This window comes from Peromyscus eremicus, chromosome 5 (genome assembly GCF_949786415.1).
Source record: "Peromyscus eremicus chromosome 5, PerEre_H2_v1, whole genome shotgun sequence".
NCBI classification, from domain to species: Eukaryota; Metazoa; Chordata; class Mammalia; order Rodentia; family Cricetidae; genus Peromyscus; species Peromyscus eremicus.
Window position 1 is genome coordinate 78,726,622 of NC_081420.1, and position 27,977 is coordinate 78,754,598.

The following is a 27,977-nucleotide window of genomic DNA, read 5'->3' on the forward strand; positions in this document are numbered from 1 at the left end:
CAAAACAAAATAAAAAAAACAAACCCCCAAACCCCAACCAAGTAAACGAAAAGGAAGTCTGCACACCCACCATTTGATGGTGTACTTGAGGTTTGGCTGACTGACTGTGCTGTCATCTAGGAAGATGGTGGAGCAGGAGCTGTACTTCCTTGATGTCTGGCCTGGAGGATGCTAGAAAACAAGATGACACCAGTTACAAACACTTAAGATTCTGCCAAGCAGCATGTGCCAGCTGGTTTTTGTCAACTTGACACAAGCTGGAGTCATTTGTAGGGAGGAACCTCAGTTGAGGAAGGGCCTCCACCAGACTGGTCTGTGGGAAAGTTTGTGGGGCATTTTCTTGATGAATGATCTATGTGGGAGGGCCCAGAAAACTGTGGGCAGTGCTACCCTGGGGCTGGTAGTCCTGGGTGCTATAAGAAAGCATGCTGAGCCTGCCATGAGGAGCAAGTCTATAAGTAGTGTTCCTCCATGGCCTCTGGTTCCTGCCCTGAATTCACTAGGTGATGGACTATGATTGGGACATTTAAGCTGAAACAAATCCTTTCTTCTCCAAATTGCTTTTGGTCATGGTATTTCATTACAGCAACAGAAACCCTAACTAAGATACAACATTGCCCCTTTCTCTGAGACCAGACCACAAAGGAAACATGCTTTAGCAAGAGCTCCACCATAACTGCTAACAGGGCAGAAGTTCTGGGCCACACTGGGAGGTGTCTTACTCTTCCATGTAAGTCACCACCACTCCCAGTTGCCATCTTCCTTATGGAACCACAGGAAACCTGCAGCATGCAGTGGACATTAGGTGGACACACACGGGGAAGGTGGCATCTGAGTCTTATGCAGTAAGATCAGGTTGAGAATCCACTGCACCCATTTCTCTAGGTGCAAAGTTGACTTTAGAGCCACAAATAATTCAGCCCACCCAGATCAATTAAAAAAATCTCTTGGCTAATATGCTTAAATTCACACAAATTTATAAATAAAAGTGTTCCTTTGTTAGGGACACCTTATAGTGAAATGGAAGATTGGACCTTAAAACAGGTGACCTTTAGGCAACAGGTGCTCATATGATTGTGGTTTCTTAGTGATTGCACAAATTCGAGTTCTGTGGAGAACTTTAGCAAGGAGCCAGCTTCTGAGAGGCAACATGAACTTGACAGCCATGACTGCTAACTGAATGCTAAGTAGACATTTGTCAGATGTATGGGAGACAGGGTTAGTAGACTTTCATCTGGCTAATTCTGGGGGTGGGGGAGGAGAGGAGGACAAAGGAGGAGGAGGAGGAGGAGGAGGAGAATTAGAAGGAGGAGGAGAAGGGGGAAAAAGGAGGAGGAAGGGGAGAGGAAGAAGAAGAGGAGGAGGAGGAGAGGAGGAAGAGAAAGAGGAGGAGAGGAGGAGGAAAAGGAAGAGGAGGAGGAAGAAGAAGAGGAAGGAGGAAGAGGAAGAAGAATAATCAAATGATGCAAACAAGGTTGCTTTTGCCTAACACTATTTTGACAGGCAGGTGTCACTTTCAGCAACCAAACCAAATCCCTCATACATCACAGAATTACCTGCCTGACCTGTCTATTTTTAGCAAAACCCTGGAATACAGAGTATCTGAACTAAGGCCCAGATGTCTGCTCAGTATGTTCACATCTGCTTCCTATGTAGGTTTTTCAGCAATAAAACTATAAAGATCTGCAGCAACCTGAGAAATACATAAAAAGGCTAAAACCACACTTTTCTCTTGGGAAACTCCTGCTTAGTATTTTAGGTGGCTGGTTCTTTAAAAGAGCACTAGAGGGCACCACTAGTGGCGGTGCTGCTGAGTACTTTGTTAGCAGCAGACAGGTCAGAGGCACCAGCTTCAGGCCATCAGGCATGCTCCGGCCTCTAGCTCAAGCTCACTACTAGGTGCTTGTGTGTGGAAAGGGCATCAAGAAAGCTTGTAAAGTTCAAGTTAGAATTCCAACATTAAATTTATCATGGCATTTCAGGTCAATTTGGTAATCAACATTCTCCTTAAGGTATTTTGGGATGCTACTAAAAGCAATTCTCTTGTAGCAATAACACTGAAATAATATATTAAGAAATATAAGAAATGAAAAATGCCATAATTATGACATTTCCATGCTACAGGAGCAATATCTACTGCCCCCACTGCACCAACATTCTGACACAAAAATTCAGCAACCAGTTACCATGCTGATATATATTTTAAAGACATGTTATAGTGTTAGTAATTCAAAGAAAGCAAAGAGACAATAGTACTTTACTCTTAGATCTTGTGAGGTTTCAACTCTTTCCTCAGATCAATTTCCTGATGGCAAAGTGCCAAGACCTGAAGCTGTGGGGCAGGACTACACTGCAGCAAGGAATCCAGCCTGAACCCCCATCTGACACTGAGTCAGCAGGCAAGGGTCAGCTTAGTCTCCCACCAAGGCATCAGTACTTGCCTGGGGTAGCCCAGCTTTTAGTCACAGTATCCCAGGACTTATGGCTGACATCCCTTCTAAGGTGACAATACCACTCCCAAACCAATAATTTCTATGACTACTCCTCTCATCTTCAAATTTCAGCTTCCGAGTACCTCATCACCATAGGTGCCAGAGGCATCAAGCCACTGGTTGAAATTCTCAAAGTGCAAGCTGCCTTTGACCTCAAACCTCATGCCACTAAGATGCTGAAAGCAGAAACCTACCAGGAGAGCCTGTGCCAGGGATGCTGCCTTGTTTGGGTTTGTGTACTGAGCTGTTCCTCTAAGAGCACAGCAGGAGGGTGGGAATACCAAGCACCAACATCAAACCACAGTGCCGCAACCCGGCAGCTGTAACTTCCCAATGCCTCTGCTGGCACCAAAGCACTATTTGTCTTCCCCAGAGTCAGTCGCAGGACACTCACTCGGGCTTCTTCAACATTTCAAGTCTATTCGGTATGCTAGATGGTTCTCAGCTTCAGGCAAATGTTTTATTAAATTATTGCCCTATGATACTGAAAAAACAAAACAAAATAGTATGCTTATACATGTATGACACACTCTCGCTGCAAGGTTTCTAATCTGCTGGTAAAAAGATGGCAGGAAGAGGCACAGCAGACACTGGCTACAAACCACAACAAGGACCAGCACAGCAAGCCATACCCAAGGATGCAGTGGTGGCATTTCTACTGTGAGAGTAACCAACAGCCACCTAATTGGACCCATTCAAAAGGAGGAAATTGATGCCTGGTACTGTGACCTAACCAACCACCCATGGCTGGTGAGGCCATGAACCCTAGAGGAGAACCCACTACTGACACTTTCCGAAACCAGTATAATTCCTAGCTCCAGTCTAAATATTTATCCTTATATCCACAGATAAGTGTAACACTCATTGATCATCAATGCAGCAGATAGGGGCTATCAAAGAAATTCACACTTGGTTAAAATACAGAGAACTACTAAATGTGGGATACACATCCCTAGTTGATACATCTGCAACACAACCTTTAGACCTAAGGCTCAGGAAACATCATGGAAGATGTTGTGGACAGAAAAACTATAAAAGCCAGAGGCCCAGAATCTCTGCTGAGAAGTATTTTCTATATATGACACAGAGCTGCAGCCATGAGATCTTCACAATATGGCCACCTAAACAAGACCTGCACAATGATATAACTAGCTGATATTCCAAGGCAGATGAAGAACTAAAGGCAATTAATGGTTGATCAGTGAGGGAGGGTCAGTCTTTTCCAGGGGTGAGTTCCATGAGAGGTTATCCAATCCCAAGTGCTCAGCATTAAACACATATGCATATGAGCAACACTAAATGGACGCAGCAGGTTGTATTTACATGTAAGTCAGTCTCTCTCTTCTCTTCTCTCTCTCTCTCTCTCTCTCTCTCTCTCTCTCTCTCTCTCTCTCTCTGTGTGTGTGTGTGTGTGTGTGTGTGTGTGTGTGTGTGTGTGTGTGTGCGCGCGCATGAGAGAGAGAGAGAGAGAGAGAGAGAGAGAGGAAAGAGAGAAAAATAATTAAAAAGAAAAATCATGAAATTGAGAGGGAATAGTTGGAGGGGGAAGAGTGTGAGGTGGGACTGATGTAAATTCGTAACCATGTGTAACAACCTCAAAAAATGGTAATAAAATAAATCTTTAAAAAGTGAGACAGCAGAGTGACACAGAAGCTATAACAGTCTAAGTCTGCCCCCAGGTAACTAACTGCCTAACTGACTGCTAGTTTACTTTGCTTCCCTCCAAGACTAGAAAAATGTCACTAATACAGAACGTAGGAAAATACACATTTCCCTACCTCCTGAGTCGTACTAGCTAGCTGGCCTGCATGTGCTGTAACCAGTGTGCAGAGCACCACCTTCCTTCACTGCTTCCCACTGAGTCAAAGAGGACAGCCATCATGACTCATTTGAGAAGAGAAAAGATTAAAACTTCAAAACATTTTCAAGACTGCCAGAACGAGGACTTCAAAGTTCTTTTGGCTGGGTCCAAATAGTAAGAAGACTCTTGCTTAACTGACACATGAATTTCTACTGACATTATTTCCTTATGAAGTTTTCAGAATAATCATCTATCTTAATGCTGAGGCACATTCTCTGAAGTTTTTGCAAGAGAATAAATGATACTATAAAATATTCCCTGTTTAGCTTCCTGGTTTCAAAACACATTTGCAGTAAAAAGGACAGGAGAAAGGCCGGCCATTCCACTCCTGATCCTGTCTTGGAATGTCTTCTTTCCACCTCCCCCAAACTTCATGAAATGTCTTAGAATAATTAATTCACATTACATATGCTGTTGCTAGAAGGCAGGAGGATGTCATAGAAAAATGAGATCAACACAAAAGGTATGTGTTTTCCCTGTATTTTAGGAAGATTCCCAACTGCAATTATCTATAATGTTGTAATTTATAATCAGAGATTTTCACATTTTGGTTAAAAAAATGTACAGAAGTAGTTGACTTTCAAGAAAGGCAAAACCAAAACTTCAGCAAATTTATAAAAAGACATTTTAAATAAAGACCTTTATACAAATTTATCACATTTTCCCTCTAATTGATCATTCTAATGACATCTAAAACAAAGATGCTGATTAGAATATTAATCTTTCTAAGTCAGGTGGTTTCATTGCTGCTATTCAATTCCCATGTAGTAAATCTTTAGAAGTAGTGATATTTAATCCCTTGAACCCCTCTTGGTTCTTCTCCAGCCTATGGCTCCATTCTCACAGGAGGCACTCCAGATGGGAGCCAGAGGAACCTTTTCATCTGGAGGAGGTCACATTCCCTGCTGTGTGGTCAACAGAGATGGTAAACTTGACTGGGTCTAAGAGCTCCTAGGAGACAAGCCTATGGGCATGTGAGGTTCTCAAGACTAGGTGAGTGAAGTGGGAAGATACACTTTAACCATGGGTGGCACCACTTCATGGGATAGAGCCAGGCTACAGAAAGAAGAAAATGAGCTGAACACCAACCAACCCTCATCTTTCTCTGCTTCCTGCCTGCAGAAATCAGCTCCCTCGAGCTCCCGCGCCATGCCTTTCCCATCACAGACTGCACCCTCATACTGTCAAACAAGACTATCCTTTTCCCCGTAAGGTGTTTTTGTCAAGTATTTGACCACAGCAGTAAGAACAGTAACCAATGCATCTGCAGGTGCTATTAGTCAGCTAGGAGCAGAGGGAACCTTGCCCACTTCTCTTCACTGGCTCATCTATAACACTGCTTTCATGATTCTTGAATAACAGCATCCTCCTTGTAGATTGCCTGAGTAATATACACCACACAGGTTCTTCAGAAACTCAAAGGTGAAATCAAGCCACAATAAAGTTATATAAAAAAGGACAAAGGATACCACTTGTTCTAGAATTCAAGAACAAATTGAAATTTTTACTTTAGGAACCATATTTCAAACTGAATCTTATAGACTGTCCTGTAAAAGCATACCTGTGTTACCTCTAACTTCAAGTGAATCCAACTAAGAAGCACAGAGACAAGTTCCAACCCTGGCTCTACTGTTTACTTGTTTCTTTATGCCTCAGTTTTTCATCAGTAGAAGGAGAGTGGTGATTGAGCACTGAGCTGGGGTGAAGACTGTCCAAGTCAGTTGAGAAGTAAGTGTATAGTCCACCCTTGGCAGAAGATTCCAATTGTTATAGTGTTTCCCACCATCCTCCTACTGCTATTTTTTTTTTAAAGATCCTCCTTCTTTCTTTTTAAAGATCTCTTATTATTTTTCATGCGTGTGTGTGTGTGTGTGTGTGTGTGTGTGTGTGTGTGTGTGTGTGTATGTATGTCTCTGAAGAGGCTACAAAAGGGTGTCAGATCCCCTAGAGTTACAGGAAGTTGTAAGCCCCCCTACATGGGCTCCAGGAACTGAACTCAGGTCCTCTGAAAGAACAGCAAGTGACCCCAACCTCTGAGCCATTTTTCCAGCTCCCCTTCTACTTTCCTAACTTAAGTTACAAGCTGTGAAACTCACTGTGGTGGTTTGAAAGAAAATGGCCCTCATAGGCTCACAGGGAGTGACAGTCACTATTAGAAGACATGGTCTTGTTGAAGGAAGTGTGTCACTGGGGGCAGGCTTTGAGGTTTCAGTAAGATGCTTAATTAAGCCAGGCTAGTGGCTCACTGTTTCTTCTTGCTCTCTATGGATCCAGATGCAGAACTCTCAGCTGCCTCTCCAGCACCATGTCTGCCAGCATGTCACCAAGCTTCCTACTATGACAATAATGGACTGAACCTCTGAACTGTAAGCCAGCCCCAATTAAACATTTTCCTGTAGTCATGGTGTCTCTTCACAAAAACAGAAACCCTAAGACAACCACAATCGGTGTACTGACCTAATCCAGTTTGCAGATAGTCTCACTTTATGCAAAAAGACTACTTTGATGGGGATGTCTTTCTGTATGCTGTGAATGTGTTGCTCTGAATGACTGACTGATTGATTGATTGATTGATTGATTGATTAAATAAAACGCTGATTGGCCAGTAGCCAGGCAGGCAGTATAGTATAGGCAGGATAAGCAGGGAGGAGAATTCTGGGAAATGGAAGGCTGAGTCAGGAGACACTGCCCGACACTGCCATGTAAAGGTACGGGTGAGCCACAAGCCACGTGGCAAGGTATAGATTTATAGAAATGGGTTAATTTAAGATGTAAGATCTAGCTAGCAAGAAGCCTGAGCCATTAGGCAATATAGTTTAATTAATATAAGCCTCTGTGTGTTTACTTGGGTCCAAGTGGCTAGAGGACTGGTGGGTGAGAGAGATTTGTCCTGACCATGGGCCAGGTGAGACACAAAAAAACTTCAGCTACAAATGGCACCCAACAGCTCGAGTTTCCATCTAAGTTCCTGCTTCATGTCTCATGTGGGCGGCGAGACACGGCAATATGTGGGCTTGAGCTACTTTATGGCGGGTTCATGGCATGCAGGCTTAACCTATGCCAAGTTACACAGAGGTTTCTCCAAGCTGCGTACTATGCTGCGTGGTGGATACAGTTTTTGCTAGTTTAAAAAAAAAGAGGTTTCTGGGCTATACACTGCTTTGATAGACTGTCGGGTGAGAGATTTGTCCTGACCACGAGCCAGGTGAGACACAAAAAAACCTCAGCTACACTATTTTATGTGGCTGAACAGCACTCAGTTTTCCCCACCAGAAGCAGAACTCATGTGCTCATTTGCAGGCAAGTCTGTGAACAGTGTGGAAGATCACACATTCCAGAGTCATCTGTTACAAAGAAACTCAGCACACAACTATCTTTATTCATCAACAAGTACAAGTGAGAGATGAACATCTGTCTGACTTCACTGTCCTACTGCTCAGCAAATCACATAGTTAAGGTGCATGAGTTAAGGTGCACAACCTAGCACCTATATCCACATGCTGGCCCATGGCTACTGCTTCCATAGTAGACATATGCCAGAAGCTCACTGGATACAAGTAAGGTCACAGTGGAGAGCATATGAAAACAAATATGGAGACTGGAGCTGTGAGATCACACCTGTCCCATTAGCCATTATCAAGAGTGCTGAGGGCCGCAGGAATATATCATAAGAACTCAGCTGGTTATGGCAAAGTCACTACCTGAAGGGATCAAGGAATTCCTTCAGAGGAAGCCAAATTCCAAGGAGCTGTTGGTGTTACTTGGCTTGTTATATCAGCTGTATTCTGTTATGAAAACCATGTGTGCCTTCAAAGTTTTCCCAATTGATTTTTCCCTAAGAAGGGCTAACAGTTTGGACTGATCACTCTCTGGATATAAATACACATTCAAGGTATTTGGAGAACAGCCTCAGGAAAGGCTTCCTCTGGAATCAGATATCTCCCTTAGCCACTTTCAAGGACTAACAGTAATAACAGTCCACATGCTAGTCTCCTGATTTAAGGTAAATTCTGCAAGGAGACACCGCCTAGGTCAGTTGGACCTTAAGTAATAGCTTTACACAATTTAGCTCAGATCCTCCTTTCTTACAGCCTTACTAACTTCATAGACTTCTAACTCCTTACCTATCCCTTCTAGGAATATTTAGATAACCTTCTGCACTGACAGCTATGCTCAGCCAGAACCCCAGTTCAAGCCTCCTTGTAATTATCATCATTGGCAGCATCCGGCCAGGTCTATCCCCAGATGGAGGAAAGTACCTTATCAGAGATACCTCTGTACTCTCTAAGAACAGACTTAAGCATTCAGGCTACCTGTTTGAGAATGCCTGTTAAGCTTAACTTCCTCCTTTCCCAAACCTTACCTCTAGTTCCAGATCTCCCTTTAACTATCACCAGAGGCATCTAGCTGTACACAGGTTGCCTAGTGACCAAGCACACTTTCCCCCACCCTGCAGAAAAACGGCATATAGCTTGGACAGATAGGAGCCACAGGAAAAAAGAAGACAGTTCTATTTTCTCCCATTGACCTGGCAACTTATAGATTAACATTTTCTACCAATCACATTTAAGACTATAGTTGAGCACATAAGATCCCTCTTCTTAGATATTACCTGAATTTAGCCTTTAGTTAATTCATTAGTCACTTCCCTTTTGGGTTGCAAATGATAATTAACAATTACTGCCCCTCTATGTGATTCTTATCACCCCTCCGTTTGACCCTGGAAGTCTGGTGGTCACTGCCTGAGGAAAATTCTTACCGACCTTTATGACCCCGTAGAATTCAAGCCTGGTGACCTTGCTAGACCAGGGGATTGCTATTGCTTGGGTTTACAACTGGACTCCTGAGAGACTTGGAGAGGACAGAGAGACGAGAGACAGAGATCGGGGAGGGATAAGGAGGATTCTAACCAGAGAGTACAGTGTGGACGAGACGGAAGATGAGGAAGAGTCAGATGGGGAAGTACTAGCTGGGTAAGAACAAGATGAAAAGGACCTAGATGAGGCAGAATTAAGATAGAACTTAGAGGGAGCAGTAGATGAATAGAGAGAGAAATCAGGCAAGAAAGGAGCTAGACATGAGAGCAGAATAGAAGCTGTGTAGAGAAAGAACCATCACAAAATAATGAAGTGTATGGACTAAGGAGTTTCATGTACATAGATTCATTTCTTTTCACCAAAGATTGATTATCAGCTGGTTGTAGATTCTTCCCCTACCCTGGGAGGGGCTGGAGCCCCGAAGTCCCGATACAAGAGCAGCCTGGACAATCAACCTCCTTTCCTCGCACGCCCTCAGATCGGGTTGGGGTCTGGCTGCCAGTTCAGCTCTTCCCTTATGTGCTCTTCAGCATGTACGTGTTAGAGTGGGGAAAGCAGTCAAGTACACCCACAGGTAACGAACTGGAGAGGAGGGCTCAGCGTCAATCCCTCACCCTCTACAGTCAGGATGCACCACTTCCTACCACGTGAAAGACACAGCCATTTTCATCACTGCTTCTCGGGCTACAGAATCTGACCCCCAGATGTTTTATAGCTGAATTCTAGGCTACAAACCTAGAGAGCCAAGAAGTGCTACCTGGTAAGACTAAAGTAGACTCTATTGTTTGTGTTCTCTCTTTCCCCGAGGACCTTTCATTTTATTGTCTCTTCTTCTAGATTTCCATTGTTTTGTGTATGTTGAGGTTTGTTGAGAAGAAGGTTGATGTAAAATTCCCTGGGTGAAATTACAGTGTGTTAAGAGTGTAAGTGGATAAATTAGTCTTAGTTTTCCCTACACAGGGACAGAAAATTGTGAAATTCATTCTTCAACAGAAACGCCCTGCAGTTCTCCTAAAATATAGTTCCTTATTTCTTTAACAAAATGTAATCTAGTCTTAACAAATTGCTTGTCCTTCTACCTCAGCTTTGTTTTACACCAGTCCCATGTTGTTGTCTGTGGTGTGATTCATACTGTGATGTGTAAAACCGGCTGTCTTATAACTATCTACCTTAGAGACTTCAACTGTAAATAAACTATTGTGGCTGTTAAAAGAAAAAATAAAACAAAAAAACAACAAAACCAATCTAGAGGGCCAGGGAAGTGCTTTAGAAATCTGACAGAGGACTGATCAGTCAGCTCACGCACCCTCACATAACATAAGCAAATTAAGAAATAAATAAATAGATGGATAGATAAAAAACCTGATAGGAACTAGAGACCTTATGACCTGTAGGAAGTGACATGTACACATTAGATGTCACTGATGCAGAGGAATCACCAGTTCCCTATGGGTCCAGCATGTGTCTTTTGATGGCCTTAAGGCTCTTAATACTTTATCATTAAGCATGTCAGAATCTACAAGTTCTGAAATGCAGTCTAACAATCCTGAGGCAAGCCTTTGTAAGGTCAGATTCATCGCTGCAATTTTTAGTGAGAGTGTACAGGACACTTACTCTGGCAGTTCACATAACTCTATCACCCTTTACCTTGTAGGAGCAGTCTTCTTTCTTAAAGAACAAGACATATTTAAACAAGAGGTGTGGTTATACCTTGTCTGTTCCAGAGTTTGCCAGGGAGCGGTGGGGAGAGGCTGGAGAAGGTAGGTGTACCTATTACTATCCTGTGTAGCCACCGTGGGGAGATACTGCTCAGAATGGCCAAGGCACTAGACTAGGGAACTGCTTTCAAAATTAAATGGCCAAGTTTAGCCTCTTTACACATATAAACTGTTTTTGAGCAAACACACAAAAATGTGCGGCCTTGTCCCACAAACAGTAATTGTATAGGAGAGAGAGAGGAAGCAGAGAGCTGTTCTGGAAAAATAATTATGTATTTATTCAAAGGCAAGTGCACTACAAAACAAAACAAAACAAAACAAAACAGCCCAAAACCAAAAAACGGGAATTTGGTATGAGCAGAAACAAAAGGTTCAAACTGAAAATCCTTTGCTTTGTTTAGACCCATGTCATGTTGCGGTGGCACTGTGGTCTTATCCACAGGCATACTCCCTCCCGCAGCAGTCAGGGAATCTGGAGACATGGCAATGGGAGTGAATCCCAAACAATGCCTGGCAAATTAGCATATCATCACTCCTCACCGTCATTTATGTACCATACAACACACAGGGCATCCTCACCTACCAATCTAGTATAGAATCGTTAAGAAAAACATGGGGAGGCAGTTTGACTTACATGGTTAATGAAGAGACTCTTGCGTTTTTCTCTCACTGTGAAGACAAAAGACGGGACAAAAATGTTACATGCTTGCATATCAACCCCTGCAAGTTGCTGAGGAATGGGCCTCTTTGCCATGGCCCTATCATTCTATCAACCAAGGTTCCCAGTTACTCAATTACCAAGTTTAAGTGTGAAGAAGCTACACAAACGCAGATCTAAACTTGGCTGGCAGAGGTCAGTACACAGCTACTTAAACAATACCATAATAACTGTAGCTGAAGTCAACAGAAGAGTGAGAGATTTCATTACCTGAACGAAGTATTAGTAAATCTCATGAAAATTATATGCATCCAATAGTTTAAGAGAATTACTTACTTCTAACCCAAGTGGATCTTAATGGATCCACATTATATGAATGAATGATACCCCTAACAGGAGACCTAGTGATGTGAACAGAAGTGTTCTGCAGCGGAAGACATTTGCTTCCTGTGGAGGTGACGGAAAAAGCCTGAGCTTGTCTGTGGAGGCTCCAAGGAGCACGTGCAGCTTGCACCCTCAGGCAGGCAGGCGGGCAGGCGAGCCTCCCCATACGAAATGCTGTTGTGCCCAGCCTTGTTGCCTGCACATTCGGGCCTGCACTGTAGGGCTTTCACCTCAGCTTTTGTCAGAACAGGCATCTTTCAGCCTCAGAAACCAGAAGGGGGCCAGAGAACACAGAGGAACTGGTGATAAACTGTCACCAAATCCTGCGTTGTCCTTTCTAAAGACTAGTTCTGAGCACACATTAGTCCATCAACTCCTCAATTAGTTCCTTGTAGAGGATATGAAGGACAGGCTTCTGCTAGGGGAAGGCACTAACTCAAGGTGTGCAATTTCAGCTTGGCGTCTGAGCAGGCATTCCTCCTGCAGTCTGTACCCCGAGCAGACATTCCTCCTGCAGTCTGTACCCCGAGCAGACATTCCTCCTGCAGTCTGTACCCCGAGCAGGCTTTCCTCCTGCAGTCTGTACCCCGAGCAGGCTTTTCTCCTGCAGTCTGTACCCCGAGCAGGCTTTTCTCCTGCAGTCCGTACCCCGAGCAGGCTTTCCTCCTGTAGTCTGTACCCCGAGCAGGCTTTTCTCCTGCAGTCTGTACCCTCAAAGCCATTGAGCTAAAAAGTTGGAGAGTCTTGGAGTTTTCCACCCTCACTTACCGCTCTGGATTCATAAAGAAACACTGGTTTTCCCTAGAAATGTATCTTTGGTGCCTCACATGTAGCTGAGTCAAGAGTCTTGGCCTAGCAAGCAAAGAGATCTCATTCTTAAATACTTGTGAATGAAAACTTTAAAGAAAGAAACTGAAGATAACAGAAGACAGAAAGACTTCTCATGTTCATGGATTGACAGGGATCAATATTATGAGAATGACAGTCCTACTAAAAGCAACTTACATAACCAATACAATCCCCACCAAAATTCCAATGAAGGGTCAGGCATGGTGGCACATGCCTTTAATCAGGGCACTCCAAAGCCAGAGGCATGTGGATCTCTTGAGTTAGGGCCAACCAGAGCTAAATTGTGAAACCTTGCCTCAAAACAAATAAACCCAATTTAATTCTTCACAGAAATTGAAAAAGGAACTTTAAAATAAATATGGAAACACCAAAGATTCAAAATATCCCAAAGGATCTTGATCTATGAAAACACTGCTAGAGGTATCACTGTTGGGGAATATAATTTTAAGGTGTTCCTTTTGTTTATGCTTCATTTATTTAACTCTGTGAAGCTCTGTTACTTTGCCTGTCTAAAACACCTGATGGGCTAATAAAGGGCTGAATGGCCAGTAGTGAGGCGGAAGAAAAGAAGATAGGCATGGCTGGCTGGCAGGCAGGCAGAAAGAATATATAGAAGAAACCTGGGAGGAAAGAAAAAAAAGCAAGAGAGAAGGAGAAGAGGACGCAAGGGGTCAGCCACTCAGCTACACACCCAGTCAAGGACTAAGAGTGAAAGTAAGATTACAGGAGTAAGAAAAAGAAAAAGCCCAGAGACAAAAGGCAGATGGGATAATTTAAAGTTAAGAAAAGCTGGCTAGCAACAAGCCAAGCTAAGACCAGGCATTTATAATTAAGAATAAGCCTCCGTGTGTGATTTATTTGGGAGCTGGGTGGTGCCCCCCTCAAAAAGAACAAACAAACAACAACATGCCAAGGGATACGTGGTATCTTGTACCTGCCCTGCTCCCTCTTGTAATAATACAACTTCAGCTAACTTTTTTCATTGGTAGACATGAAAAATGTAGTTTCCTCTTTCCATTTTATTTGAGAGACCTTTTAATGGCAAATGCTAGCCACTACTCAACCACAGGATATTGGGACTAGAGAGGTCTCACACACTCCCCAGTTAAGCAATCTTCTTTGGAAATCTAAAAGAAGTCCAGGCAGAGTGATGTGAAGTGAGGAGTGGGAGAGGTGAGGGGGGAGGATGGTTTACAGGAGCAGCACCAGCACTGGTTACTATGGAACTTGGGTAAAACAGAGGTTCACTGGAGCAGAATGATGGCCAGGCCACTAGTGGAAGCCTTTGACTCTACACAGAATTACAATGTTTTGTTGTTGTTGTTGTTTTGTTTTGTTTTGTTTTTTAGAGAAGTAGACCTGATTGTGGAGATAATATAGCTAATGAAGATTATAAAAATATGGCAGAGGCAGGTAGATCTGAGTTGGAAGCTAGCCTGGTCTACATAGTAATTTCTAGACAGCCGGTGCTACATACTGAGACCCTGCTTCTAACAAACAAACAAATAAACAAACACATACACACAAAACAAAAACCAGAAACAAGCCAAGAGAGAGAGAGCATACTTTCAATCCCAGCACTCTATCCCTGTGAGTTTGAGGCAAGCCTGGACCACACAGCAAGTTTCAAGACAGCTGGTGCTAGAGAGAAAGACCCCGTCTCAAAAACAAAACAAAACAAAAACAAAATCAAAGTTTTGTTTCCCAAGGATGGCACAGATCAGGCTTTAAATAAGCTAATTAAAAGTTCTGGGTACTTTTTCATAGAATAAATGAGATTAGCACACAAAATAGAGGAGTCAGTCTTTTACTTAAGGCAAAATACAACCAGTATTGCCGGGAGTGGTACTTCATGCTATTAATCTTAGCACTTGAGGAGGGAGGCAGAAGTAGGTAGACATAAAGAGACATAGAACAGCAAACACACACACACACACACACACACACACACACACACACACACACACACACACAAAAACAAACAAGAACCAACCAACCAACCCCCCCAAAAAAAATCCCCACATCAAAATACAACTAGTGAGCCCTAGTTTGGAGTGTATGCCAAACTTCCTCCTTGTTGAGCTAGAAACCTGACCAAAGGTCAAGAACACAATGACCAGGACACAAAGTGTACTGAAGGAGGATGTCAGCCCACACTTCCTAGCCCTGGGCAAGGCATCCTGGTGAGGTCATTCCCAGGGCTGCAGGAAGGTGCCTGGACCAGAAGCAGATCTTCGTTTATTTCTAAACCCAGATCCTGAGGATTGGGACATTCTGTACATTCAAGAGGAAATAAAAATGAGGAGGGGCCAAGAGGCAAGCAGGACAACAGGCAGCAGGACAGTTTCACAGGTGTACAGTCAGAGACAGGGCAAGCAGGACAGTTTCACAGACGTGTACAGTCAGGAGACAAGGACAAGCAGGGCAGTTTCACAGACGTGTACACTCAGAGACAAGAGTAAGCAGGACAATTTCACAGGTGTACACTCAGAGACATGGGCAAGCAGGACAGTTTCACAGGTGTACAGTCAGAGACAGGGCAAGCAGGACAGTTTCACAGGTGTACAGTCAGGAGACAAGGACAAGCAGGACAGTTTCACAGACGTGTACACTCAGAGACAAGAGTAAGCAGGACAGTTTCACAGACGTGTACACTCAGAGACATGGGCAAGCAGGACAGTTTCACAGGTGTATGGTCAGAGACAGGGCAAGCAGGACAGTTTCCCAGACGTGTACAGTCAGGAGACAGGGCAAGCAGGACAGTTTCCCAGGTGTACAGTCAGAGACAGGGCAAGCAGGACAGTTTCCCAGGTGTACAGTCAGAGACAGGGCAAGCAAGACAGTTTCATAGGTATACAGTCAGAGACAGGGCAAGCAGGACAGTTTCCCAGGTGTACAGTCAGAGACAGGGCAAGCAAGACAGTTTCATAGGTATACAGTCAGAGACAGGGCAAGCAGGACAGTTTCACAGACGTGTACAGTCAGAGACAGGGCAAGCAGGACAGTTTCACAGACGTGTACAGTCAGAGAAGACAACTACAGGCCAAAGAGTATGAGGTGAGCAGGACACAGCAGAAAGCGACCCATCAGCTTATTTCCATTGAGAATACCTAGGGCCAGAGGATTTCTTCAGAAGCACAGAAATGTCAACTAACTATAATCAGAAGCTATTTTTCCTAATAAAAGACACATTTATGTAGAAAATTTGGAAAATGTAAAGCACTACGTGGAAGAAAGTTAAAAACGGTATAAATAAAAAATAAAGCTTGGGAAATACACAAAGAAAAAACATACCACAGCAATCCCAACATAATATTTTAGTGTATATTTTTAAGTCTCTTTCTTGTGTATTTACAGATAAGTATACTTTTGAAAATGGGTGTTTTTCTCCATGAATGCAAATAAACATGCACTTACATATAAACATACCAATAGGAACATGTCCATTTTTGTACTGGTATCAGCATTTTCAATTGTTTTTTAAATATAAATGTACTTTGTCATATATATTATGTTTTTCCTACTTATTCCATTTGTAGGTAATTTTCTCCACTATTTTCTTTTTTCAAACCGGGTCTCACTATGCAGCCTGGGCTGACCCTGACTCTCAATCCTCCTGCCTCAGCCCCTTAAGTACAGGAATAACAGGCATGTATCACCACGCCCAGCCTCTCCACTGCTTTCATAAGCTCACATGTTCACTTGCACTGCATTGGATGCCCATAACTTTACATACACACTGGAACATCTGAGCTAGTCAAGTCACTAGAACAGCATTCTACACATGGTAGAGGCGTTGCAATATTTTGATGCATCAAGGCAGAGTCAAGGTATTGGTTGGGTACATTACTGAAGAGCACTGCAGCCATCTGACTTGAACTATTGTTTGCCTCCAAGATGTTCAGAAGTAACTCTTAGATGGATGGTCCAAGACCAACCTATCTGTAGTAAGAAAAACCGGAGATGGAAAGATGGGAGGAGCAGTTGAGCCATGATACCACCTCCTACTCTCAGCTCAAGTCTAGCCCTTCTCCTCTTAAACCCTGTGTTCTGGTATTCTATGGGCAGCATGACTCTAAAACCAAGACCAATTGAGAGAATGACAGAGCCCTAGCCAAAGGAAGAAACTCAGTGTAAATAAAAGAGCCACTGGGCTTCGGTTTATTTAGACTGTGGTGCTATGCTATTTGGGGTACTACGCTTGGAGTTCTGGTAGACTATGTATCCTTCTTATCTTTCTTATAGTCTTATTAGAGTTACCAATTTCACTTGAAGATGAGAAACATATTGAGGGACTGGAGAGATAGTTCAGTAGTTAAAAGTACTTACTGTTCTTCCAGAGGAACCAAGTCAGGTTCTTGGGACCTACATGGGCACAGAATACAACTAACTGCCTACAACTCCAGCTCCAGGAGGATCCAATGCCTCTGGCCCCCAAGACATCTGCCATGCGTGTACACACACACACACACACACACACACACACACACACACACACACACAGAGAGAGAGAGAGAGACAGAGAGAGAGAGAGAAAGAGAGAGAGAGATGATAGATAGATAGATAGATAGATAGATAGATAGATAGATAGATAGATAGATAGATAAACAGCTAGTGAGCTTCCGGTCACTGTAGACTTCAGGAAATCCTCCTAAGATTTCTAGCTGTTCCCACCCCCCACCCCCCAAGACAAAAGTCATACTATACAGCTCTGGCTATCCTGGAACTGTGTAGACCAGGCTGGCCTCAAACTCAGAGAGATCTATCTGCTTCTGCCTCCCAAGTGTTGGGATTAAAGGTATGTGCCATTATGACCAGCTTCTAGCCATTCTTTCATGATGTCTGTCCCATATCAACTATTTCAGCAGCTTCCTAGATGTCAAGGGTAGGTGATCAAATGCATATTTAATGTAAGGTAGGCTACTAAGCTATGAAACACACTGAGGGTTGGTTGACATTAATAGAGGGGGAGCTGAAGGTGTTCAGAGATGAAAAATAACTAGATATCACTTCTGACCAACAGACCAAAGGGCTGTCTACCAACAGCAGAGTGGGTCTGTGATGGCAAGGGCAGAGAAACTGACCTGTTGGGCAAATCACCATTACCTCTCTCTGTTCTGTCTGTGCTTCCTGCGGAAGTTCCTCACCAATGCACCTGGGGACAGCATTAAGCCATGGCAAAAGCAGAGTAAGAAAACTCACTCTGGTTCTAACTGATCACATCTGAGTTTGGACTATGCAAACACTTTGTCTAGATTGAAAGGCCCAAGTGTTCAAAACAAGGCAATGTTCGAGAGAAGAGCAGACCATAGCACCTAAAGAAAGTATCCCCTCACAGACCTGGCCTGGCCAAAAAACTCCACCACCCTTCTACCCCATAAACACCCCTTTCCCCCTACAGCTTAAGGGATAATTGCAGAGAAATAGCTGGCCCAAGGGCAGCTCCATCAGTCACACTGAATTTAGAGTGGGAAGAGAGAACTGCAAATTTACTAGCTGGGCAAAAAAATACCTATGTCCTCCTGCCTCTAATGTAGTGGTTCTCAACCTTCATAATGCTGAGACCCTTTAATACAGTTGCTTATGTTGTAGTGAACCCCAACCATAAAATTATTTTTGTTGCTACTTTATAACTGTAATTTTGCTACTATTGTGAACTGTAATGTTTAACTCTGTGAAACTGTGTTACTGTGCCTGTCTATAAGACATCTGATGGTCTTATAAAGATCTGAATGGCCAATAGTGAGGCAGGAGAAAGGATAGGTGGAGCTGACAAAGGAAGAAGTAGCCAGAGAAGGAGGAAGACATCAGGGACCAGCCACCCATCTACACAGCAAGTGATGGAGCAAGAGTAAGATTTACAGAAGTAAGAGAACGAGAAAAGCCCAGAGGCAAGAGGTAGGTAGGATAATTTAAGATAAGGAAAGCTGACAAAAAACAAGCCAAGATAAAGCTGAGCATTCATAAGTAATAATAAGCCTCCGTGTGTGATTTATTTGGGACCTGGTGGCAGCCCCCTACAAAATAGTGAAAGAGCAAAATCAACCAACAACAGACTCCTGTGAAAGGGTCAGTATACCCCCCTCAAGCCCACAGGTTGAGAACCACTGCTCTAAAGAATGGCTATATCCCTTCAAATAAAGCTAGAGGATGAGGGAGAAAGTGAAATTGCTACATAAAGTCACCTCATCATAGTGCTTGGCTCCTAAGGATGAAGTAAGACTCCTGCCTTCATCCTTTTATTCCCCATTCTTTATAAACTTCCTTCACCCTGTAGCAATATACTTAGAGCAAACTGAGCAAGGAAGACAATCTCTGTTCTTGAGCTTCAGGTAATATAGTGAATAAACAGACAGTCTTTTATCTATAAAGTACAGTTTTTGGCTTGGTGGCACATATCTGTAATCTCAGTACTGAGACTGAGCCAAGAGGACAGATGAGTTCCATCCAGGCCAGTCTGGGATACAAAAGGAGACCTTATCTCAAAAACCTAAACCAAAAAGTTTACCCTGAATGATCTGAGATCAAATGTGAAGTAAAAAAGTCATCACAGGAAGACAAACACAGGTGACCTCTTGTCACATGGGATCTCAAAGGGCTGTCATAGAAGTAGGGCACACGACAGCAGCTGCAGGCCTGGGAGAATGGGAGATGGGACGGAGAGAGGCCAATTGTTGGTACAAAGACAGAGCTGGCTAGGAAATCAAGTCTGGTGTTCTAAGGATGACTAAGTATGGTTAGTAATATTGTATTGCATAATTAAAAATAGCCAGAAGAGAGGACTGCCAGTGTTTTTGGGGCCAAAAAGGAAAAAAAAAGAAAAAGAAAAAGGGATAAGATGATGTCAAGCAACCGACAGCTCCTGAGTTGACCAGTACATAGTATAGAGGCAAATATCATGCCGTTCCCCCAAACGAAGTATATTATTGGATGCCAACAAAACTTTTAGAAGTTTTAATTAAAGATGAAATTAAAGTTAAAAAAAAAAAAGCAGGACTAGTGGTATTTGCCTACAATTCTAGCTGTTTAGTAGGCAAAGAGGGAGAGTCACCTGAGGCCAAGATTTAGAGACCAGCCTGAACAACACTACAAAGATCTCAAAAATGAAAGTGTGGGGTAAGGGATACAACTTAAGTGCACTGAGTGTATGTATACCTAATTGCTAAGGAATAAAATAAATTAGAAAAACTGTATTTTGCCACACAATAACTCAGAGCTAAAAGACAGTAAAGGTCTTCACCTTAGGTGTTCAGAGAGCTAAAATGGCTATAGATTAGTGGGATGACTGAGAGCAGAGGAGAGGTAGCCACTTTGAATACAGCTGCATAATCTGCTGGCCCTGTGCATAGTGGTTCTCAACCTTCCTTATGTTTCGACCCTTTAGTACCGTTCCTCATGTTGTACTGACCCCCAACCATAAAATTATTTCATGGCTACTTCATAACTATAACTTTGCTACTATGATAAATTGTAAATATCTGATATGTGACCCACAGGTTGAGAATCTTTGCTCTAGAGGTATGAGAAGAACCTTGACCCACAAAGACTCCAATCAGGACCATACTCTCTGTCACTGAGAAATCCCAAGATAGAGAAAGACTCCAAGGGAAAAATCCAGGAGAAGATGACATGGAGCTAAGGAGAGAACAGGTTAACAACACAGTCTGGCAGCAGATGAGGCAACTGTCCTAAGTGTCCATTTATGAAGAACAGAAGATCAATGGTAGCCTTAAGTTTTCTGTACCAAGCTGTTCAAAGTCAGTTCATAAAATAAATAACCAATTATCTTACAACTACTTCACTCAAAAATAAGTCAGTGAAGTTGCCAAGACTACTATGTGTACAAAAAACCCTACTTTATACAATCAGTGATAAATTGACTGTTCATTACACAGAACTGTCTTCAGCAAAGGGCTCTGTCTGAAGAAAGGAAGAAGTTGGGGCGGTAAGGGTGAAGGAATCCTGAATCTCAGGCCCAGGCAACAGTCGAAATGGAAAGAGCAGAGACCACTTAGTGGAAGAGGTAACTTTCCTTTTGTTTGTAATATGAAACTCAATTAAGTCTGCATGTGGAGTGGAAAGCCCTAGTTAGGAGAGACTGAAGCGGTATACAAAGATCTGAAGTTCTAGAAAGAAGGAAGAAAGATGGACTCTAGAAGAAAGGAGATTGACCTTAAGCTATTTCTGGAATAATCCTTCCTCTGTTAGGTCATTTCCTTTTGCCAGGACAATCAAGGTGTGTCCCCAACCCAGAGGCTCTGACAATCCCAGGAACTTGTTCAGAAGACAGCTGAGCTCAGCAGAAAGAACCCTATCTGAGCCAGGCGGCTTCATAGTATTTACATCTCACTGTTCTCAAGTGTCTGGGGAAAACCAGTTTTTATCCTCATTTTTCACCAAAGTCCCACCCCAACTCCATTTTTTCTTCTGCTTATAATTTCCTACCCTCTCTCAGCAGCTTCCCATTTATCACAGAAAAAGTTTTGGATGGACTTTATTAACCTAATACATTCAAAGCTTCCTTCACAAGTATTTGGTACTTACGAATTTTTCTTTTCTTACTCTTGAAGATCCCCCCCCCCGCCCTTTTTTTAAACTGTGCCAAAGACTTCAAATGGCCTACTTGAAAACCATTCATATTGCATCAATACTGTTGCCTGCCAAAGCTGGCACCAACCATTACTGAGGCATTTTCAATTCTTACACATGAACTACTGTCATAGACATGTTTTTCTTCTTTGTAGTCTCTTTAGGATTTAAATTAGAACCATCAATCTGTCCAGAGTCAAGGATGGAATCTGCCGGCTTCCCTCTTTGTCAGACATAACCCTAGTCACCTTGTCATTATGCCTTACTCTATGATGTCAAGGGAAGATTTATGAAAACTGGGTTTGCATTATTTATCTTCCCTCTCCTTTGAAGCCAACGGCCAGAGAACAGTTAGGTAAACTGAGGCTAAGAACAGATAATGCCGTGCTGTAGGGGAAATTCTACATATACCTGGAATAGACTGCAAGGGTTCTAACATCTTTAGGATGAGCTAGTTACTCAAAGTTTGGCTTGAATAAATAAATAAATAGATCAACAGATAAATAAATATATCTGCATCTCATGTGTAGGTTCAATTGAGCTCTTGAGTGAAAAAACAGTTAATTGGCTTTCAATTATTTAGATTTTTGTTTTGTTTTCCTTACTGTCTTGACTAGTGAACATATCTGATCTTTGAGAATTTACATAAAGATCATGCCTTAAACTTTAGGACCTAAAGTGAAATTTCTGACCCAATTAACTCTCACTATGGAATACATGCAGAGGTAACCCAGGTAACTGGCAAAATGGAGACAGGTGCTTCAAATGAGAAATTCAGAAAATGAAACTCATTACCCAGGAATAAACAAAGGTAATCACCATTACAGACAGTACTCCTTGGTCACTAAAGGGAACTCTACCATACACTAAAAAACCAAATCCTAGCAGTGTCCACATTTAGGCTAATCATATTTTTAAAAGCAAATGAATTAGTAACCTACCGTCTGTCTGAGATTTGCTGAGGAATATTGTGCTGGCCCGAGGATGGTCGGAAGGATTGAATTCCATATTCAAATCTTTAAAGAAAAAAAGAGAAACTAAATAAATAAAATAAATCCCAAGTCGGTAACTACAGAACCACGATTAGTTTTCAATTTCTCAATCGTAATGTCAGTACATTCAACGGCCAAGGAAGCCAGTTTCTGTGTGAGTAGATCTTTTGGTTCCATTAAGAACACTGCTGTTGAAAACAAGAGTGCAGGGTGTAGGAGACCTGTCAAAGGGTTCCTGGAGGGAGGAGAGAGGAATGAGGAAGTGTTAGATAGAAACATAGATGTAGGGCCCGGGGTCAATACCCAGCTGCCCCAAGTTTAATCATGATGGGCTTTTTATACACCAGCAAGGGGAGGAGCAAAAGACCTCCCCCTTTTGAGGTCGAGGCATAAAGTACCAACAAGTGTAGACCCTTCAAAACACCTAGTAACCACACCCTTAGCCAAATCATTTCATTATACAGCTCTGCTGGGCAAAGCAAACTCAGCCTTTCTGACCTTGAGGACGGCCTTAGGGAGCCTCTGTGGACCCCCACAGGGGGGCATATCTGAGATGCTCCACAAGAGATCTAGCAGCCTGAAACTCCATCCTTTGAAAACTTTGCTCTGCACCAAGAGAGGCCACCAAAGGGTTGGGTAGACTACTACACACAATTCTGTGTAAGCTCTATACCTATGTCAGGGCATGTGCTCATTGGTAGTATTCAAAAGACAAACTGTGTTTAGGTCATGTGGGACTCTGATGCAGGCAGGCATGGCAGGTGTACTATCTGATCCACACTTGAAAGAAAATTTAGGTCAACATATAGCAATCACAAGATTGCTTGAACACACACACACACACACACACACACACACACACACACACACACAGAAGCATCCTTTGGGCAGAAAGAGAAAATAAAAATTTCTGGAAAGCCTGAATGGTATTCAGCTCCACTTATAGTACCAGAAAGAAACTATTTGTGATTAAATTATTCCAACAAAATTTCCAAGAACCCTATCAATACCAATAAAAACAGTGCCTGTCTTTATCTTTAACAGCCAATGAGCTAAAGATGAAAGGAGAGCAAAACAGGATGGTCAGAAAGATGATGGAGATGACACTAAATGCTTACTCACACAGGAGCTGACGTGTTCTGGGCAAACATGAACAGGGGCAAGTTCTTACACATGCACAGTTTCTAGCTGCTCACCCAATTTGTTTAAAAAAAAAAAACAAAGTCTGAGGAGACAGATGTCTCTGTAGTTAAAGTGCTTGCTTGGCAATCAAAAGGGCTATAGTTTGAAGCCTCAGAACCCACCTAAATGCTGAGTAGGCATGGTGACTTACCTGTAATTTCAGTCTCTGGAGGAGGAGACAGGGTTTATCAGTGAGCTACAGGTTTGACTGAAAGAGCCTGTCTCTAAGAACAAGGTATAACAGATCAAGGAACAGGGCACCATGTGCATGCACACACATTTGCACCTGCCCAGACAATACACCCATGCATATACACACTTGCACATACAACAGTGCTCACATACATGTGAACACACATATACATACCATACATACAAATGAAAACAAATAAAAGAAAAAAATCACTGACAGATTCTTAAGCAATACGGTCTCTCTTTCAAATACTCTAACTTCTGTTTCGGTACACTGTAGTTTCACAGGCAAATGCCTTGAAGGGAGGCTTGATGGAAGACAGGAAAGGAAGACACAATCTCTCAAACTTGCTTTAACTTGAACTAAAAAGAGACCTGATGTAAGATAGTCTGTGAGGTTTGCTATTCAAGTTAGGATCTTGCTACTTTAAAAAAAAAAAAAAAAAAGGAGGGGCTGGTAACAAATGTGTGTTACTCAAAGTTTATGAGGACTTCTATAAAACAAGGATGACAGCAAATATGTATTCCTAACCACAACAAGTAATTTCAAGAAAGCTTCACACCAAGTCACCAGGAAAGGTGTCAACTAAAAGGTGCGTGTGCAGCTTGCAGACAGGTGCCACAGAAAGAGCTGCCTTGGACACTGTCAAAACCTCATCTATTCAGACCTGTAACACTCCTCCTAGACTCATCTGTCAGACCACTTTAACTCTCCTTTACCATTAAAACACAGCAGAAGGGGTTACTAGAAAATGCAAACAGCTAATACTTCTCCACTGGTAGCCAGAACTACAGGACTGCCAGGTCCTTTCAAATGGAGAAATTTGTTTCTGCATCCTAGGCAGTGTCCTTGAGGGCAAGGCTGACAACCTGGAAGTCAGGATTCTTTGCCTTAGATCTAAGAATGGCACCACCATTGATCAAAAGAACTTCCAAGAAGAATACATGCACGCTAAGTTTCAGTCAACCTAGACAATGCATATGTCTACCTACCACTAAAATCCATTAAGAGTACCATATTGACACAGAAACAGACATACCTATGTCATCAGCCAGTAAGCAGTATGACACACTGGAGAATATGCATGGGCATAGAAAACACCTAATACATAGGATTATCTGGTTCCCTCTAAATAATGCAAATGAGCAATTTTTGCTACCCTGAAGGAACACACTGTAATAAACATAATCTTAAAATTTTATTTTACAGTGGCCTGGGGTTGGGGGAGGACCTGATCTGGGTCTTGTCCCCCAGCTGCTCTCCAGAAGTGCTGGTTCTTAAGAGATGCAGGGGCTCTCCTCTATGTGGCACTGACCTTTTCTCTACGGAGGCTGGCATGCAACCACCAAAATGAGTCTCCCCACCAGCAAGTTCCACGTGCAGTAGGAACTTCTGACAAACATTATGAGCTCAGGGTTACTCCAAGGACACCTGATCACCACACGCAGCTGGCCCTGTGCATTGTCATTCTGCTTTCCCCAGAGTCCCAAGGGTACACTGGAACTCTGCTTTTACTTAAGGAATTTTGTTTTAGAACTTTCCTATGAAAGGTGAAAAGCAAGGATGATAAAGAACAAGGCTGTCACATGTCACCTTTCAAGACATGTCATAATTCTAGGTCTGGCCATAGTACACACTGTGTTACAGGTAACCGGCCAGGAATCACCTCTGCCTAGTTCAGTGAAGAAGCTGTAATCCACTCGTTGTTAAGAGGAGACTTAAGAAAGGCTAAGGTGGGGTATGATGTGACAGTTACAACAAAGGAGTGGGGATGAGGCACGGATGATGATGAGCTGGACTAGAACTCTAACCTCTCGATAAGCTTCCTCCATGGCCTCTGCTAAATCATACCTACCCTTAAACCATGGCTACCTAGAAGGCCTGGAGTTGGTCAGTGCCTAAAGGTCAAATCCACAGACCTCCCCAAAATTTGCATATTAAGGTATAGATTCTAAGAGGACATCTTCCTCTGCTTGTGAACAGAGTATACCATCCTGCTAGTGAGGTAGCACTAGCAGACATGGCAGGGAACCTTCCCAAGTTCTGGTACATGACTTTATTTCTAAAGCATTTCCACAAGTTTACATCTTCTTGAGTCCTCTCCCACAGCAGTAGTCCCTAAATATAAAAACTTCATACTGAAAGTCAAAGCCGAGTGCCAACAACAGTTGGCTGTGGCACCGATGAGTGTGAAGGAGTAGTGCCCAGTGTTCACATGGAAGGTAGGTGCCACGTTCACAGTGTCTGTGCCATCCCTCTTAAAAAACAAAACAAACAAAATACAACCACTCAAAAACTTCAAAAACAGTTGTTTTTGTTGAGATTTAACATTTACTATAAGATACAGGCAGCTGAAAACTCAATCTAGTCCAGAAGTTAAAGGAGACTAGTACTAATAGAGCAATTAAGGGGAGCCCTCATGATGAAATCTAGGTGGCTTTGTAGGCAGAAGTCCAGATCAGGGAGAGAATACACTCCTGGTCTCTACCACATGGCTGTCACCAGAGGGAGCCTTTAACCGGGGACCACAGCTGTGAGCCAGTTAACCTCTTCTTCAGACAGTAGCCTGGCTCAGTTTTCCATGATAGAAGAAAAACTAATCAATAGTGAACACAGGGTAAAAACCAATGTGCATGGTTCCAACTTACTTGTTTACTAAATCAGGTGCTAGCAACCATTGTCCATGCTACAGCAGTACAGTATCATGAGAAGAAAAAAGCTCCACTGAGAGTAACTTCATATGCTCTATAACCCAGATTCAGGAAGTGGAAAGTAGATTATCCTGAAGAATCAGTGGTTTCCCCAGAGAAGCCCCCAGAGTAGAGTAGAAATAGCGTATTTCATATTATAAAATACCTAATCTGTTCACTTCTGCCAACTCCATAGCCGGAGGCAAACTGACATTGCTCTGTGTCTCATTTTCCTCCTCCTTAAAGTGCGCTAATCACATATGGCTGAGATCAGAAGTTACTATATATAAAGTTGTAATAGATAAATAGATATGATATAGATAAGAAGGTAGGTTATTGAATCTACTTTTAAAAAACAACTACTAGTTTTAGATATTTTACATTGAATTGGATTTTTGTATATTGTATACAAATTATATACAGATAGATACAAATTTGAGATTGATTTTGTTAGAAAATACTGTACGTATCTTTCTAATCTTGTTCAAGATATTGTACCTATACAGTTCATTTAACAATGTAATGCAACTTGCTAATCCTTGAAAGTTATTACTACCAACTATTAGGATATACAGAAATGAAATGAGAGTTAGTAGTTACACACAGACACACACACAAAAGGAGGTGGGGGCGGGGAGACTGCCGATCCTTGCCAAGACAAATGTGGTTGCAGTTTGGCAACAGGTGTCCTTTGAGGCCAGGACAATATGGCACCATCGCTAAGTGGCTTTGCAATCCGGAAAAGGTACAGTGCCTCTTCCTTCAAAGGCAGCTGAACAGGCAGTGGGCCGACGGCTCCTGGTGTGCAGTGGGACAGTAGCTGGAGCAGCTGTTCTTGGAGGAGTAACTAGGCTGATGGAGTCTGGCCTCTCAACGGTAGAATGGCATTTAATAAAGGAAATGAAGTCACCCACAAGCTGAGAAGAATGGACAGCCGAATTCCAAATACACCAGCAATTTCCAGAATTTAAAATCCTGAGTCATGACAGGACACTGGCGGAATTCAAGTTTATCTGGTACATGGAATACTCGCACAGAATGTGGGGTCGAGCTGTAGGCCTTGAGTACATCCTACTTCACAAATGAGTCTGTCAGATATGCTAAGCCTGTGGGCTGAAGATGATGCCCCAACACTGTGGAGAAACCTCGGGTGAATGTCCAGGCAGCTGGCTGTTTCTGTCATAACTCATTTTCTGGAAGTTGCTTGTTTGCACTTCCTGTTTTACTAGGTAATATTATTTCCTTCTCATCAGGTCTCTGAGGGAGTTGAAGATTAGATAGTTGTAGTTATAGTTTTCCTTGTTAAGAAATTTCAGAAAAGAAACTCACTAAGAGGTGTAAAGTATATAAATTTGAAAGACTTCATAAGATAGTTTTCTGTTAGTACTATGTTAGGATAGAAACTGAATTAGGCACATTTTGGACTCACCAAAATAGGATAGCTAATGAAGTATTTTCTCTGAATTTGTCAAATACAAATGGACTAGACATAGTTGATGTATTTACTGTTTGTATATATTGTATATAATTATTGTACTAATTGTATATAGTT

General features: G+C 42.5%; 1 protein-coding gene across 1 annotated transcript in view; it reads right to left on the reverse strand.

Moving 5' to 3' along the window:
* Positions 1 to 27,977, reverse strand: part of Ccny (cyclin Y) — a 134,425-nt gene that overhangs the window by 40,129 nt on the left and 66,319 nt on the right. Inside the window, exons 2-4 of the mRNA XM_059263773.1 lie at positions 22,310 to 22,384; positions 11,523 to 11,557; positions 71 to 171 (exon numbers count right to left, since the gene is read on the reverse strand). Coding sequence (XP_059119756.1) covers positions 71 to 171; positions 11,523 to 11,557; positions 22,310 to 22,384 — 211 coding nt within the window. The remainder of the gene's footprint in view (positions 1 to 70; positions 172 to 11,522; positions 11,558 to 22,309; positions 22,385 to 27,977) is intronic.